General features: G+C 49.5%; 1 protein-coding gene across 1 annotated transcript in view; it reads right to left on the reverse strand.

Moving 5' to 3' along the window:
- Positions 1 to 16,009, reverse strand: part of MEGF9 (multiple EGF like domains 9) — a 55,676-nt gene that overhangs the window by 19,674 nt on the left and 19,993 nt on the right. Inside the window, exon 2 of the mRNA XM_087753311.1 lies at positions 7,090 to 7,291. Coding sequence (XP_087609437.1) covers positions 7,090 to 7,291 — 202 coding nt within the window. The remainder of the gene's footprint in view (positions 1 to 7,089; positions 7,292 to 16,009) is intronic.

Below are 16,009 nucleotides of genomic sequence, written 5' to 3' on the forward strand. Positions count from 1 at the left end.
GCCTCCGCGGCCCTGTCTCCCCCACTGAGGATGCCCCGCGCCGCTGGGAAAGCCGTGGATCTCCAGCCCGGGGCTGTGCCGTCTCCTCTGGGTGCCCTCCCGGCACCAACCGCTGGGACCTCGGTGGCTGGGGAGGGAGGAAGCAATGGGAAGAGCAGGATGGCCCCAGGGAGCAAGGTTGGATGGGGTCCCTGACAGCTTGGCACAAGGAGGAGCGGCAAAAGCTTAACTAACTGCAAAATCTCAACCTCAAATGGCGGGTCCCAGCTTCTCAGAGCATGAGAATGGGACAGGCAACCTCAACACAAAGGAGGATGCATCAATGGGGAAGGCAGGGAGACGGGGCTGGTCCCCACTGGACACACCAGTTTTGCCCAACGCAGTCCCTCCATCCCCCAGGTCTCTACTGATGCCTCCTCACAGGCAGCAGAAAAAGGCACGGGCAATAAGCACTGCCTGAAATCAGGCCAGGCACCACTTCTCCCAAACCAGAATTCAGCCATAAGAGGTTAAAAAGTTGAGCCAATTTTTTTTTTTTGGAGGGCAGTCAATGTTTACCAAAGTGGCAAGTCTGCAACAGACAACACAGGAACAGCAAAGCGGCTGGGAAATCAACAAAATAACAGGATTTCTGAGAAGCCACAATCATTGTAGGGGAGATGATAACAATCTACCTTTCCCTGCCACTGCATCCAGTCACTCATTCATTTCCAATCCCTGTCTGCAACCGAATAAAAATGGGTGCAGGTACAATATTTACCTGCTTGTGGGGGCAGAGAGGAGGAGAGCTAATCGGATGTAAAGGATATAAGAGTCTGTAATAGGAGAGAGATTTAGATAATTAAAGCACACAGAAAAACATGCTCTAACAGGGTATTCTTCTGCTTTTATGATGTCCACATGTAACAATTTCTGCTACCAAAAAAAAAAAAAAATCTGTTCTCTGCAGAGTGATGCTGACAAGGCATTACTGGGAGATAATGAGCCACTGCTTGTGCTCAGCCAATCTATAAAAGGGAGAGCAGTCTTTTTAAAATAGAGAAACAAACCAAAAAACCCCCTTTTTCCCTTTTTTTAAGTAAGTCTTTGAGGTGTTGGGCTCCCAAGGTCTTATCGCCAAAGGGGAGCAGTGCTGCCCAGTGTGGTTTCCTGGACTGCTAAAACACAGTACAATGGAAATATAGCTCCCACGCAAAGAAAAGACATTTCAGAACTGTGATGACACTCTGAAGACAGAAAATGAAGATTTTCTCTATGCAAATTGAGAACTCCACCGCCTTCCCCCAAATAACCTCCTGTGGCTGGGATGGCCCTGGGAACATGAGGTCTCTCATCTCAAACCCTTGCCACGAGCACCCGTCCTGCCCAGGCTGGTGAAGCTCCGCAAAAGCCTTGGATTTCAATGGATCTGCATTTTCTGACTAACAAATTCTGCCCCACGTAGCTTCACACCGCATGATGTTCAAGCTGCATCTAGTCTGTGGCCCACCTGGGTGCTGCTCAACGCTATCAGGACCCATGTTCCTTATCACTTCCCCCCCCAAGGTCCCTCTGCATCTTTCCACATCCCACCACCTCTGCAAACCCAACGTGCAGCTCTCCCTGCCCAGCATCCCCAAGCCTCTTCAGAAACCCCAGCCCTTATTCAAAGACCTTAACAAAGAACATTGTCCAGTGCTGCTGACCTTACTCTCACCAGCAACAGTCCTGCAAACCCCTATGAGTAAGGGTCACAAGATCAGCCTCTCCAAAGAGAAGCCCACTACAAAGAAAGCATACAGCGACGGAGACTGCCCAGCCAACAGCACTCCCCTTCCAGCCTCGCAGCATCCCTGCTCCAGGGGACAGCCACGTATAAATGCTCTCAGGGACGCTCGGCCTTAATTCTTTTTAATACAAACACAAAGCATGAGATCCCCTTGAGGGGGCAAAACATCTCTGAATTAACATTTTGGCATTTATAGGCATGCCTTTTTTTTTTTTTAAAAAAAAAAAAAAAAACCAGAAATGAGTGACAGGAGCTCTCTGACACGACTTATGCCAAGCCTGTGGCACGAACTGTGCGTGAACCAGGATCAGACGCGGCAGAGCTGTCTCCCCAGCCAGCAGGAAGGAAAGGCTGCTCTGTTCGCAAAGGAGCAGAACGCTGCACGCTCGGCCATGTGTTTCAGGGCAGGATGTGAACCAAAGCTAGCATTGCCTCCGAGCCGCGCGTGGGAGCCTCCGCTTCCCATCGCCCTTCTGCTTGTGGGGAAACTGAGGCACGGGCAGAGGGAGCAACTTAAACTGATTCGCAGACCTCAATTTAACACACATCTCTTCATTAGAGACAACGATAGCATTGTATGTGTGTTTAGTTTACAGCTATTTTTGTTAAGGGAACTGAAAAAACCTAACCCAGATTAGATGGTTAACCCAGGTTTAGCTAAACCACATGGCAACCCTTAAACACCCACAGCAGCCACAGCTCTCCTCTTGTTCGCGAGCGCAGGTAATGGTGCAACAGGAGTTGCATCACCTTGTCTTCCCTTGGGACCAGAATAAGTTAAACACACAAACAACCTCCCAGGGAATTCGGGAATTGAGGGCTGAACCCTTCTGCGGGGCAGCGGCGTCTCATAGCATCGTCCCTGCTTCGCAGCCCTTCTCCTCCACTCACATCCCAAATCGCGGGGTGCGAGAGCAGCGGCATGGGGACACTTGCTCATGGGCTAAACACGCTGTCCCTGCGGCTGCGGGGCCACGCTTTGGGGAAAAGCCACAAAGGCTTGTGTGCTGGGCTAGGAAAACCTCGCATGAATGCCTTGCAAGGGGTAAATCAGGGTCATACCCCCTCTCCCTCCCTGCACTGGGGTGCTGGAAAGCCCTGCACCAGCACACAGCAGATGAGCCCAGTGCATCCCAGCGGTCTGGGACCCTGTCGGCTCCCCTTGGCCAGTTTTTACCCATGTTTGCAGACCAGCGTGGGGTTGGCCAGTGCTGTTAACAAGGTAAAAATAAATTAATTAAAAAAAAATGCAGAGTCATTGGAAATCTCCTGCTCACCAGGATGGTACCACACACTGCCTCTTTCAGGCTGGGCTCTTCCTGCGTGCACTCCTGCCCCTTTAAATGAATCAGCCAGAGGACAGGTTTACACAGGAAAATTATTTCCGCATGCATTTAAACAGCTGCGCCTGTACAGCTCCTCATGTCGGTGCACGATTGCTGCTTTGCAGCAGGGAAAGGCTTCCCCCGAACCAAACCTTTCCTCTCACCTGGGAAGCGCTCACCACGTCCCGGGGCTGCCATGGGGAGCAGCCACTGTGCCGGCTCGCCGTGCCACGAGTCAGCTGGGGACACGAGTGGCATTTTGGGCGAAGCCACACTGCAGGACGTGGAGGGCAAGGGTGTGCCAGGCGCTGCAGAAACACTGCGAGGAGCCCCAGCGCTCCCACCACTGCCCTGGCCAGCGGGGCTGGAGACCACTGTCCCCCCAAACCACCTTTGCTGCCTCTGCTTGGCTCCTTGCCCAGCCGCAGGGAGTGGGAGATGAGAGTTCAGGCAGAGGACTCTGTTCACATAAAGAAAAATAAATGCACAGGGGTGCAACCCTGGGAGATGTGGGCTGGCCAGGCTGGAGGTGGTGACCTTCTCCAGCAGCATCACCTTCACCTTTGCCTCCTCCACCAGGTAGGAAAGTTCTTGCTTCCTTGGTGGACAGACAGATGGACAACACAGCTTTCAACTCGAGGTGCTCAAAAGATGAGAGATGCAGCTGGTGGGGGGCAGCTCCTGGCTGGGGCCACGTCACCATGGGCTGGGGCCACCACCAGGCACCCTCCCCACCCAGGCACCGTCCCCAGGGCTTTGCAGCAGGAGCACAGCCCTTCCAGCTCACCCCGTGCACCCACATGAGTCACAAGTCACCGTCCTCATTCTCCACTACCCTGTGACCTTGACCATGGCCCTTGAAACTTCAGCTTCTTTCTCCACCCTTCCTCTATGGACTCTGAACACTTCCAGGCCACAGCTATCTTTAGCAAGCATCTACGCAGCATCTAACCCAGTGAAATGTGGTTTTATCTGAGGTTTCTAGGCGTCACCGCAACAGAGACAACGCATTCCCTGTCTCCGAGATGTGTCAGCCCTCTCCGCACAGCCCAGGATTGCATCCAGCCCCACAGCAAGCTGCAGCTTCAGCTCTACACAGCTTTTCATCTAACAAAAAAACCCACCCAAACCAGAGCACAGAAATCCTCTGCCATCCCAGAGGGGGAACTGTGTGGATCTCCCCAGATAATCAAATTTAAAACACCACCAAAATAGACCTTTGATTAGCGGCCATGGAGTCCATTCATAGCGACAGCATGTCAGGTCAATGTTCACTCCCAAAATCAACTGTCTGCCTCGGGAAAGGGATTTTTTTATTTTTATTTGATGGTCTGCATTCAAGGTCTAGTTAATAAACAGTGTGCTTGGGTGTGCCATCTGGCCAGCCATACAGCATGCCTAGAAATAAAACTAATAAATCGTCATATGGTGGTGCTTTAAAAGGCAGTTTTACAAAAGCCTGGGCAAGCTGACTGAAACCTATCAGGCATGTTTTGTGTGCCCCGAGAGCTGAGCCTTCAGGCAGTCTGCCCCTCGAATCAGCCACTGTCAAAAAGGGTCAGAGTCCAAAATTACGCTGCTGTTTTACTCAGAGACTCATCTGAACAGCAGACACTTTTTTCTTAAGCTAGCACGCAGGAATTCACTTGTGCAAGTTAGAGTTGGGCTGGTGCTTTACAAAATAAATAAATAAAAAAATACAACTTACAATATTTTTAATGTCAACAAAACAGAAGCTGGTTGCTGGTGTTGGGCAAGGCTTGTGTGCCTCATCCCAAGTGGGCACTGCCTGGAGGGACACGCACCACTTACCCAGGGACTTGGTGGCAGGTAGACACCGAACACAGAGCTCCGGACCCAATGTTTTCAGCACAAGAGCCAAAAATCTCATTCCTGGATTCACACACACAGCTCCTTGCAATGCAGAAGAGGCTGTCCCACCCGTCGGGATAGACCCCAACACAGGGACGCACCCCATGCTCCTGCCCCACCGAATTTTGGATCCCACTTCATTTTCCCCATACACATCGCTATGCACGAGCCTGCCCCCAGCCCTACAACACAGACAACTGACCTAATTTTCCTCTTTTTAAACACCCAGAGGTCATCTCCATCCGCAGCAAACCCCACTGAGCAGGGAAGAGAACCACAGAGCGATCTCTGTTAGCATCAGTCCTCCTCCCCAAGTCTTCCTCCAAATTTTACCCTATGCTGCCTCTTCTAAATGCCTGAGGATCCGCATCTCCCATGTCCCTCAAGGCTGTAAAACGGTGCTGAAGAGGAGAAGCTAGGGAGGTCCTCTGCCATTTCTGGGTCCATACACGCTGGGGCTGGGTGCGATGGCTCGCTACGTGCATGAACTCCACCTCGTTCTCCTTCACAACTTGGAGCATCTCACCTTAAGTTCCCAAGGGCGTTTCTTGGCTCGCTTCACACAGTGAGACGTGGGGAGATATCACCCACATCCATGCTTTGCCTGCTGCCCGGTGACTCAGAGTCAGGGCGAGAACACTCCCTCCCAGTTAATCCAGTTGCTCCAGTACCACATCCCTCCTCTCCCAGCTGCCAAATATAAGATTTGCCCTATCTGCCTTTCTGCCCAATTTGCCTTTCCAGTAGATCTGACCAAACTCAGATTTTCTAGTCTGTGGCAAACCCTGATGCTTCAGGACACATCTTCCCATACCTAAAACAACCACTAAAAAAGCAAGTGAAAAACTCTACACTTTCCACCCCCAAGAATCACCTTTTTTAGTAAGAAGCTCACTCTAGTCAACTGGAGCATTGCTTTTAAGTTCTGATTTGTCAGAGCTTATGCAAGCAGAAAAATGCAGCATTGAAACAAGAAGGAAGGACATCAACCCAGGGTGTTTGGAAAAAAAAAATATGTATAAAATAATTACAAACAGCATGTCCCTGCAGAACATTTCAATTCTGACTCAGCCCCAGCCTTGGCAGGAAAGTGCAGGTGTTCAACACACACTGAGCCTGGACCAAACCCCAAAAGACAATTTGTGCAAGGCAGCCGGTGCAGAAGCCCATTGCATCTGCACGCAGGGCCCTGGAGAAGGGTCAGGGTCTCTGAGAACACCTTTGCTGCCGACTTTCCGGTGCCCAGGAAGGCTGGAAGTCACTGCAAGGTGGTTTGATGAGGGCATCTCCTCCAAGGAGAGACCCTGCATCTCACTGCCCTGCGAGCACGAGCAGGGGACCCAAAGGGTCTGGCTGCTGCTCAGACCATTATTTGCAGGAATAAAGTGAAACCCTCAACTCAGCAACAAATCTCTAATGACTGACAGATTACTGAAGTTGGAAAAAAAATAATTGCATGCTGGCTTTTAAAAGGCAAAATGTGAGGGTGGCTGAGGTGAAATGAAGAGGAACACATTCATTATACAAGAGCTCAAAGCATCAGCTACGGCGACTTTCTTGACACAGCAAAGGAGAGGAGGCGGCAGGGTTAAACCCCAGGCAAGGCAGGAGCCGACACTTCTGTCGGGCTGCTGCTGCTTTCATGATGCTCAGCAAGGGCAGAGCACAATGCTTTGCTCGCCTCTGGTGTAACGAGCATCCCTTTGGAAAACATACCTCTCCAAAGCTCCTCCGCTCCCCTCCTGAACTCAAGCAGGAAGGCACTCCTGTCCGATAGGCACTAATGGCATGGACAAGGCATTAGAGGAGAGAGGTTCTGCTTCTGTACAACTCAGAAATGCAAGTTAACTCCCTTGTGGGCTGCCAGGGCTTTTGCTACAGCTATGGGTATTTTTATAATCCAGATCTTGAAAGCGAGGAAGAATATGCTTCATGAATTTTTATAAGGCCGGCTTCCTATCTGCTTTTTTTTTTTTTTTGCCTTTTTTTTTTTTTTTAAATACTAGCACCAGATGCCAAGATCCATTCTTGCCTGATCTGCATCCCAAATCCCAAAATATCCCCAAATCCCAATGCCGTGCACACAGCCCCCTGGGAGGCTCAGCGAAACGCCGCCTTACTTACTCATCACACTGGGCGCTGCTGGAGCCGGCAGGGCTGCAGCCGCAGGGACGGCACTGCTGGCTCCTCCGCTCCGGGTAGAACCCCTGGGCACAGCTCTCGCACCGCAGCCCCACGTAGCCCTCGAGGCAGGGGCACTGCCCCGTCGTACTGTTGCATTCGGCCGCGCTGGCGCTCCCCACGGTGCTGCAGTTGCACAGGTCTCCTGCAAGGGGAAAGAGAGGCTGAAACGGGTGTGCTGGGAGCACGGCGCCGAGCAAGAGCCTGAGCGGGGCCAGCGTCGCCGTCAGCACGGCTGCCCTCCCTTTACTCATCCCAGGTTGGAAACATCGTCGCTGTAAGGATGATATTTGCTTTACAATGTTGAGATCATAAAAAAAATGTTGGAAACACCCTGGGGTTTGAACCCCCATGGTTCGTGTTTCAAATCTCTCTCAAAAAGAGAGCTAGAAGATTACGGGTATAACTACTTAAATAGGTATATATGTAGCTCTATATAATGTCTGTCTGTATGTATGTATACAAACACACACACTCACGGTTGTCTGGTTACGCAACTCCAGGAGCTGACAAGCGTTAGCTGTTGTAATATTAGGATAAAATCAACAACAAGTGGCAGAATCACTGATTATGAAGACCCTCCAGACCACTGGAACACCTCCCATTTACCAAGAGGCTGGTCTTTACGACACAGGACACACACAACACACCTACACGATGAACCAGCACCAGCATCTCCCACTCCTGGAGAACGGACACAGAATTTCCCGATGGGGAGCTGAGGGAGCAGAAGAGCTCCAGGCATTTGGGCCGGTGGCAGGGGTCCTGGCTGCACCAGCCCAAGCTCCCCTGAAAATCTGTCCTCGGGGGAGCACTGAGCACGTGGAAACGGCTTTAAATGCTGGGGTGGTGGAGCTGGGGCAAGACGGAGACCTCCTGGCTACCACCCTTCACCACCTAAACCACAACGGGCCACCTTCAGCCCCGTGGCAAGTGGGGACAGCTCTGAGGACCCACACATGTGCCTTGGGGACACTCCGTCACAGGGGTGAGGGAAAGCACACACCGAGCAGCTGCTTTCTTGAGAGAAGCAAATCTTTTGATCAAGTGATGAATTCCCAGTCCGCCTGCACATTATTTCTCATAATGCTTTAAAGCACCAAATGCACCAAAGAGAACAACCTCTCCCCAGCAATTTGTTTCTGCCAAGGGTTTTATCTCCATTCCTTCATTGCAAAATACTTAGTGCCTTAATAATTTAAAGTCTTTTTCTACCAATGGTGAATTATAAACAAAGATTATTTACAGAAATAGTGCATAAAGCGTCAGGGGCTTTATGCAACCGTTGGTATTTGTTATTCCCCGAGAAAAGCCAGCATTCCAGGCACTTCACAGAGAGGGGAGAGGCCAGGTCTCCATCCCAAGAAAACTTGACTTAAACAAAGCTCAAATCATGTCAAGACCACCCAACACTAATGCTCCACGTCAGCACTAGTATTTCAGGTTATTTAATATTTATATTGCACACTTGTGCCCCAAACCAATGGAAAGGGCCTCAGCAGGTGCCTGGATCAAACCACACTTAAAATCCAGTGACTTAATGAAGATTAATTTATGAATATGTAAGTAATCTGCTGAAATCAGATCACACTGAAGATGTCCAAGTGCCTTTGAGAATACAAGCCCTAACGTCTCCCCCATCACAGCAGCACTGTAAAGGCTCCCCGATGTCCTTGCCCTGGGTGCGTTCCCCAGTGGACTGCAGCAGAACGGGAAGGCAGATTACAAAGCAGTTTGGTAAACATGTTAAATGAACATAAAAACACAATTATAGGTTGACTTTTAAAGGAACGCTACAAGCTAAGTGGGAGGAAGGATCCCCCTCTCCCCAAAAAGGGACGCGTGAAGCCGCAGGACCTCTCCAACCAACAGACAGCCAGGCTGCGGCACCCCAGAGCTTTTACTTTTTATCTGTTTTCTTCCAACACACAAAGAAATATGAGTTATTGAGCTTTATTACCCTATCAATACATCCACAGATTCCCCACAGAAGTCATTTTGTACCTACACACCTGTGAAATTGCACCTAAATTTTCTTCAATCTAAACTAGCAAATAGGACAAACACCTCAAGATCTGCAATTATGCACTTCAGCATCCACTTCACATAATGAACTAAATTCCCATCTCAATTATTCAAGCCAAACCTTATCGATTTGGGCACTTGGGCTGCTACCAGCCAACAGGAACCGCAAAAACTTGTTGCGCAAAAGCGCTTTAGAGTTTGTCAAACATGCATCAAAACAAATTTACCTTTCAAAGCTCGTTGCTAGCAGTGCTATTAGACCTGCTAGACTTGATTAAGAAAAGAAAAAAGCATCGCATCAGTTCTAATGGCTATGTGAGGTGCTGAGAGGGCAGGTCCAGCACAGCGGCGATGAGCTGCCCCGTGCAGAGACCCCCTCGTGCCGCAGGAGCAGCGTAGCCAGAGCCGGCTGCACGCCGAGTCCGTCCCAACACTACAGCAGCACCAGCCGAGACCTGAACTTCTTCAGCTGGAAAGAGATGGGCACTACAAGGCAAATTCCCATTCAAAATGCTGCTGTTGATGGGGAAAAAAAATTATTCCATACCGACGAGGGCCATGCATAAGCACTGCTGTGCTCCTGCCCTCTCCATCCTGCAAACCAGCACTGATGGACACGGCTCGCCAGGAGCCATCAGAGCCCAAAAGGACACACGGGCACAGCCGATACCTGGGCACATTGCTGTAAAAATCAAATAGCCTTATCCACAGTGAGAGCCTAAAAGATCCTTAGCTGAGATAGGGCTGTGCCGTAGCAGCTTTATGAACTTGGTTTTGTGGCCATGCTTGTACTAGGGGAAAAAGGAGGGCTGTCCCCAAATATATTATACTCACAGGAGAGGGAGGAGCTGATTTTGACAGTGTATTACCTTCCATGAAAATCAGCCATGGCAAAAAAAGTTAAAAACAGAAGTCAGAGAAGAGGGGCTGCATATGCTGGCAAGAGCCTCACATTTCTTTCGCCCTTTATCAAAGGACCTCAGTCACCCATCAAAAGGGTCCGGCCACTGCCAAACTGCAGTGCAACTCATTGGGAACGTCATCGCTACGTACAGGAGCCCCATGTGCGCTGGACGGCTGCGGGAGGCGAAGGCAGGATCCATCTGGGGCCCGCTGCCTTCTCTGAGGGATGCAAACACAAACAGCCTTGCTGGAAAGAGCAGCTGACTTTGGGTTGATCTTGGCAATGGCACCAACTACTCAACCAGGTTTTCCTTCCAACGGCAGGGCTGTTTGTGTGCTGAGATGCTTTTGGAAAGCCATACGCTTTCCAAAAACACACACAGCAACTTCCCAATGCCTTCTTTTTTTTCCTGCAGGTCTTTGCCCATCAAAATTGCACAAAGCCAGGTCAAAACCTGGAGGCAGCTCAGCCTCAGCAGCTGAACTCAGTGGCAACGCAGATGCCACCAGCTCTGCACACGCCAGTTCCCCGGGAGAGTGAGAAATGCTGCAATAATCCAAAATAACACAGGCAAAAAGCAGCTTTTTGTTCACAGGCTGGTGGAGCGGTGGCTCCAGCTGCCTCAGCAGCAACGGGGGAGGCTGGTTCTGCTGCCGGTGGGGGCACGGAGCCGGGCCCGTCTGCTGCGGAAGCAATCGGGAAGCTGCGAAATCGCCCCCGAGTGCATGATAAGGCATGACGGGGCAGATACAGAAGACATCTCCCAAAAGGGTAGTTTCCTTCCAGGCCCTGCCTCCCCCAAACCACCCCAGAGATTTTTGGGGAGGAACGGTGGCCCGCTTCAGGGCAGCAGCATCACACACGGTCCCCCCTACCCACACCCAAGACACCCTTGCTGCACCCAGCTCGGCTCATGCATCTGGCTGGCTGACAGAGCCCCAAAATGCCCTAAAGCCCCTTTGCTTGGGCAGCAGGGAACCAGACAGCAGCATTAAAATCCATTGCTTAGCGCAGCGTCGAGGTTTGACATGATGATGTACCAGACTATGAAAACCCGAGGCTTAATTTCAAAGACACTTTGTTGTCCCGATAGCAGTCGGGTTCGAGAAGGCGAGAAACATCCACAGCCAGAATAGGAAAGCGGTAACAAACATCTACCTTAGACGTCTGGGAACACACCAAAGATGAGCACTACAGAAGAAGATTAAGGAACATTATGCTGGCTCCTAGCCAGAGCCTGGATTTTTGGAGCCTTTATTCAGTTTTCTCAAGCAAACGTTTTGCTTTTGAAGGTAACCTTCAAAAACACCTTACCGAGAGCTTCTGCAAACGCAAAGGAACACGCAAGGATGGATGAACCCCAGCACTGCCCCGCGCTGGGATGCTCAGCCATGGTTGGAAGTATTGTGTTGAGGTTGGGATAACACCATCTGCAACGGGAGCCAAGGACAAAGACCTCTCAGGGATGGGGCACTGGTCCAAGATCCAACTCCTGGCTCTCCCTGACTTTCCATAGTCACTCACCCTTGCTCTGCCTCAGTTTCCCATCTGCAGGGTGTTCACCCCCCCGCCCAGGGCCTCTGAGCCCTGGTCGTCTCTGCCTCTGCTTCCCATTTCTAAAACGTTGAGGTTTCCCTTCCTTCCCCATAAAGCACCATGCAACAGCTCAAAGCACTTGGCTATCAGTGATAAAAGCCACCACCTTTGCTCGTGAACGTGTTGACAGGCTTTAATTAATTAACAACCCAATGACGTTTTGAGATCCCAGAATAGAGGCACTATAAAAGTGCGTATCACTGCCACATGTTACTCCTTCAAGCAAAAAAAAAAAACAAAAACAAAAAAACAAAAAAAAAACCAACACACCAGACTGCTCCCTTCATGAGCAGCATTTTAACCTTTACTTTTCATTGCTTAGAGGCAGGTGGAGTAAAAGAAAAGGTTTACAGTTTGCTACAGCAAGGGACACGCTGCTGTATGGGAGACACAGATTTAATACGCAATTTCAGTTAGCTGTAACCCCGAATTGATTAATTATTATGCAAAAGTCGTAGGTTACTAATAAACTGGAGAATAGTTATTTCTATTTTTTTACTGCATTGGATACATGCCATGGCTGTGAGCAGCACCAGCACAACCAAGAACCTGCCAGGTTTGCAGTGCTCGGCGCGAGCCCCTCCAGCCCACACCCCCGCGCAGGGATCTCGTTCTCCAAATCCCACCCCAATGCAAAGCAAACCCCAGCGACGTCCCAGCCTGAGCCAGGTCTGATGTGAGACCGCGTCCCTTCATCTCCATCCCCTCCCAGTACTTAGGTAAGGCTCATTCTGGTGTAAAAATAATTTCCCGAATTATTTTTTCACATCCTTTCAGACTACCAATGTTTTAAGTCTTCACACGTATTTTAAGTGTGATTCCTTCTCCCATCCAAACCACTTAATGAATGAATAATTTAAAAACAAGTGAAATATTTACAAGTGGTAAAAGAAGAAATCACTATGAAACACACGCAGATGTCTATATGAAACCATATTTGCTGGGTACACCCTGAAACAGTGCAAATCCTGAATGAAGTCACCGACTCACTGGGAGCCGACATGGAAAATCCAAGATGCACATTTTTTGTTAGAAGAACACGCAGCTGAAAGAGCAAGCTGTGAAGTCCCAGGGATGCTCTTTATTGTCCTGCTTCAAAAACATCCCCAGAGAGACAGCCATTTTCTATTCTCTGGACTAGAAGATAAAAAAAAAAAATATATATATATATATATATAACCTGGAGGTACTGTTAGTTTTTTGGGTGCTAGTGCTGCCCCAGCAGCCCTGGGAGCCAGAGGTGCGGCACCAGTGTGGTATCCCACTGGATTTAAAATAGCAGTAACGATGCCAGGCTTGGGGCATCTCCTGCCATTTGTTGATAGAGGCAAAGCCAGACATCCTCACCTCCCTCCATCGTTTGCACCCTAATTCCTCCCCCTGCACACGTGGCTCCAGGTGGGCAGCCCAAAGCCCAGCCAGCCCGAGGAGGCACCCACTTCTTGATTACCAAATGCTTTTAGTTACACTGGGTTTATACCAACGTAATCTCACTTCACACCAGTCCGACCTCCCAAATATTAACACACCACCGACTCAATATCCCATTCATTTGCACAGAACAGATGAAGCTAGTGTATTCACGGCATCCCATCCCTGGAAAGGCTCCATTTTGGTATTAATATAGCCGTTCCCCCCCCCCACCGCCATACTTTATTCCCAAATTCAAGCCCTACCTTCTCTCCATCTTCCCTCATTTCCCCTTCTCAATCCCTCTCCAGGCACCATTTCTGACAACACAGGAATAAAGGGATCAGGCAGCAGGTTTAAAAATCTATCCAAGGCCATTTCCTTTCCCCTTGTAATTAAATTGTGGAACTCATTGTCAGGGGATGTTCTGGGAGCCAGACATACCTACGGCTTCAAAGGAGGACTGGATAAGCTCACGGAGGATAGGTCCACTGGCAGCTATTAAACGCAGGGACCTGCGGGAAGCATCCTGATGGGAAAGTCCCCGAAACGCTGGCTGCAAAAAGTCAGGATTATGCCCGGTCCTCTTGGCATCTTCTTCTGGCCAGTCTTGGATGGGTGAAGCTTTGGTCTGACCCAGCCTGGCAGTTATGATTTTCTCCCTGTTTTCACTGCTCAGGGACAGTTGCAGCTCCAGTCCTCCCCCCAAACAAACAAATCCCCTTTAAACAGTTAGACATGGCTATTTCCACTGGGAATTTTTTCTTATTACAGCCAAAGATGCAGCTGTGCTGCACCGCTGCTCTTCCCCCATCACCTCTCAACAGGGTATTTCCTTTAACCCCAGGAAGATATTTCATCCCCTCAATACGATCCACCAGTGGGCTAAACCTCCCCTAGCAAACTGGACGAAGGTCAGGACAGTGCCGTCCCAGCATGGGATATACGATAACAAGAGCATCTGTGCCATCTGTTAAAAGAGAAGGTCCCATTTATCCCAGCCCTTGCAGAACATTTTACTGAGCTCCAGCCCGTCCCTTCTGCATCTCTGATGCCACCAGCTCAGCGTGGTCAACTCTTGCCCTGGACTGGCTTTTGCATTGAACTCTGCGCTCCTCACTTGGGTAGCTGAGTGCTACCAAGCTGATGCCGTGAACACGGGAGATGTTACTCCAGTGTAACAATGCTTTTGCCTTCAACCATTGCAGGCAGCGTGCCTTCACCCCATGGCCTGCAGCAGATCTGAAAGGGTACAGGCTGGTTGAGCTCTCCCTCAGGGAGCTGAGGAACATCTGCCATGGGCTAAGAGCTCCTGCAAGAACGGGATCAGAGATGAGCTGATGCACTGTAACTTCTTAAAGAGAGGTGTGCTGCCGAGCCCTAGGATTCATTCGCATCTAGACAGCACTCCACACAAAATAATAGTCGACTCTTGCATTACGAAGCTGCATTAAAGTGCTCAGACCTGTAATTCATTCTCACTTGAGGCTATAATGCGAAGCCAAAGCAGTAGGAAAAGGATCTCTGCCTACCCCCAAAAACGTGTCTTCTGTTATTTTGCATTCTGTTTATTACTGAGTGCATCAGATTCAGGGCACTTACAGACTCCTTCAAGCTCAGGGCACTGCAGAGCCAGGCGTGCTGCTGGTGAAGAGAACAGCATCATTCACATTAATGCTGTTAAGAGCTTTACACAAGTCACTTGTGTTGTTCCATAAAAGGATTGTATGGGTCAACAGAGAGGAAAAGACAAGGATTTCTCAGTGCTTATACATCACTTGTAATATCGTTAAAAGATTAAACATATTTATCGAGGAAAAATGAATCAGATTCAATCTCTCTTATCACTTGGAAAGAAGCACAAAGCCAAGGTCCCAACTCTCGGGGTCACCAGCAGCCACACAAGCACTTTTCCTCAGCGTCAAGCAGGCAGACTTCGGGTTTCGGCCAAACCCTAGCTCAGCCCAGCCCATGTCACCCCTCTGCCTTTTCTTTGCATTTTCAAAGGGATGCAGCATCACTCCCCGCTTCAGTTCACAGCCCTCCTACCCCACCAGCCGCGAGCAAAGCGACCGCTCCTCTCCTTCGGCTAACCACAGCCAGGACTCACAGGCCTTAAACAAATGCAGAGGCTTCTTACTCCTGGGATTAGTTATTTTTATTCCTTTCCTGCACCTGCAATTGACCATACAGGCATTTGGTTTCTGAGGAGCTCCTGAAAATTCCTCAGTGCAATGCAAGCACTGAACAACTTTGTTGCTTTCCCTTCCTTTTTGATGCTAAACAAGTTAGCAACCTGCGCAGCAAGCTTTGAACCAGCTCATTCCCCAGTAAACGTGCATCAAAGAAGTCAGACTCACAGGTGTAAAGCTGTCTTGGGAGACTAAAGGATCAAACCCTGCAAACATAAGCAAAAAAGTAAAACATGGATTCTCATTAACCTCATATTCTTCCTGCACTGGGAGATCCCCAGCTCGTGGCACCACCGAGGCTGAGAGCAGGGCAAAATACCCGAGGAGCTCCCATCGACGAGACAAGAAGATGTCAGAGAAGCAGGAGTGGCCCAGTAGTTAGGAACCAGATTATAACGCAGAAAGCTGTGCAGGAGGGATTACACAACTGCAGCTAAAGAATTATTCCTATATAACAATAAATTTCCATACGCAGACAAAGCCTCTGGATCTCTACTAAGCAGACTGCATATAAAGAAGAATGTGGCCCTAAAGTGTTTATGATACAAGAAGCTACAGTAACTTCAAATACATCAAATAAATGCTTGAGGATTATGACCTCAACAGCTAAAAAATGGATCCAAGCTTTTTAATTAATTTGAAAATAGTTTTGTTGGCGTTTTACTTTAGTTGGTTAGATTTTCCCACTAATATTTCCACAAACGTCTGCAACCATATAAATATTCCGTGTTTCTGT

This window comes from Nipponia nippon, unplaced genomic scaffold, assembly GCF_047370975.1.
Source record: "Nipponia nippon isolate SJK-2023a ecotype South Korea unplaced genomic scaffold, ASM4737097v1 scaffold_16, whole genome shotgun sequence".
In the NCBI taxonomy this organism is placed as follows: Eukaryota; Metazoa; Chordata; class Aves; order Pelecaniformes; family Threskiornithidae; genus Nipponia; species Nipponia nippon.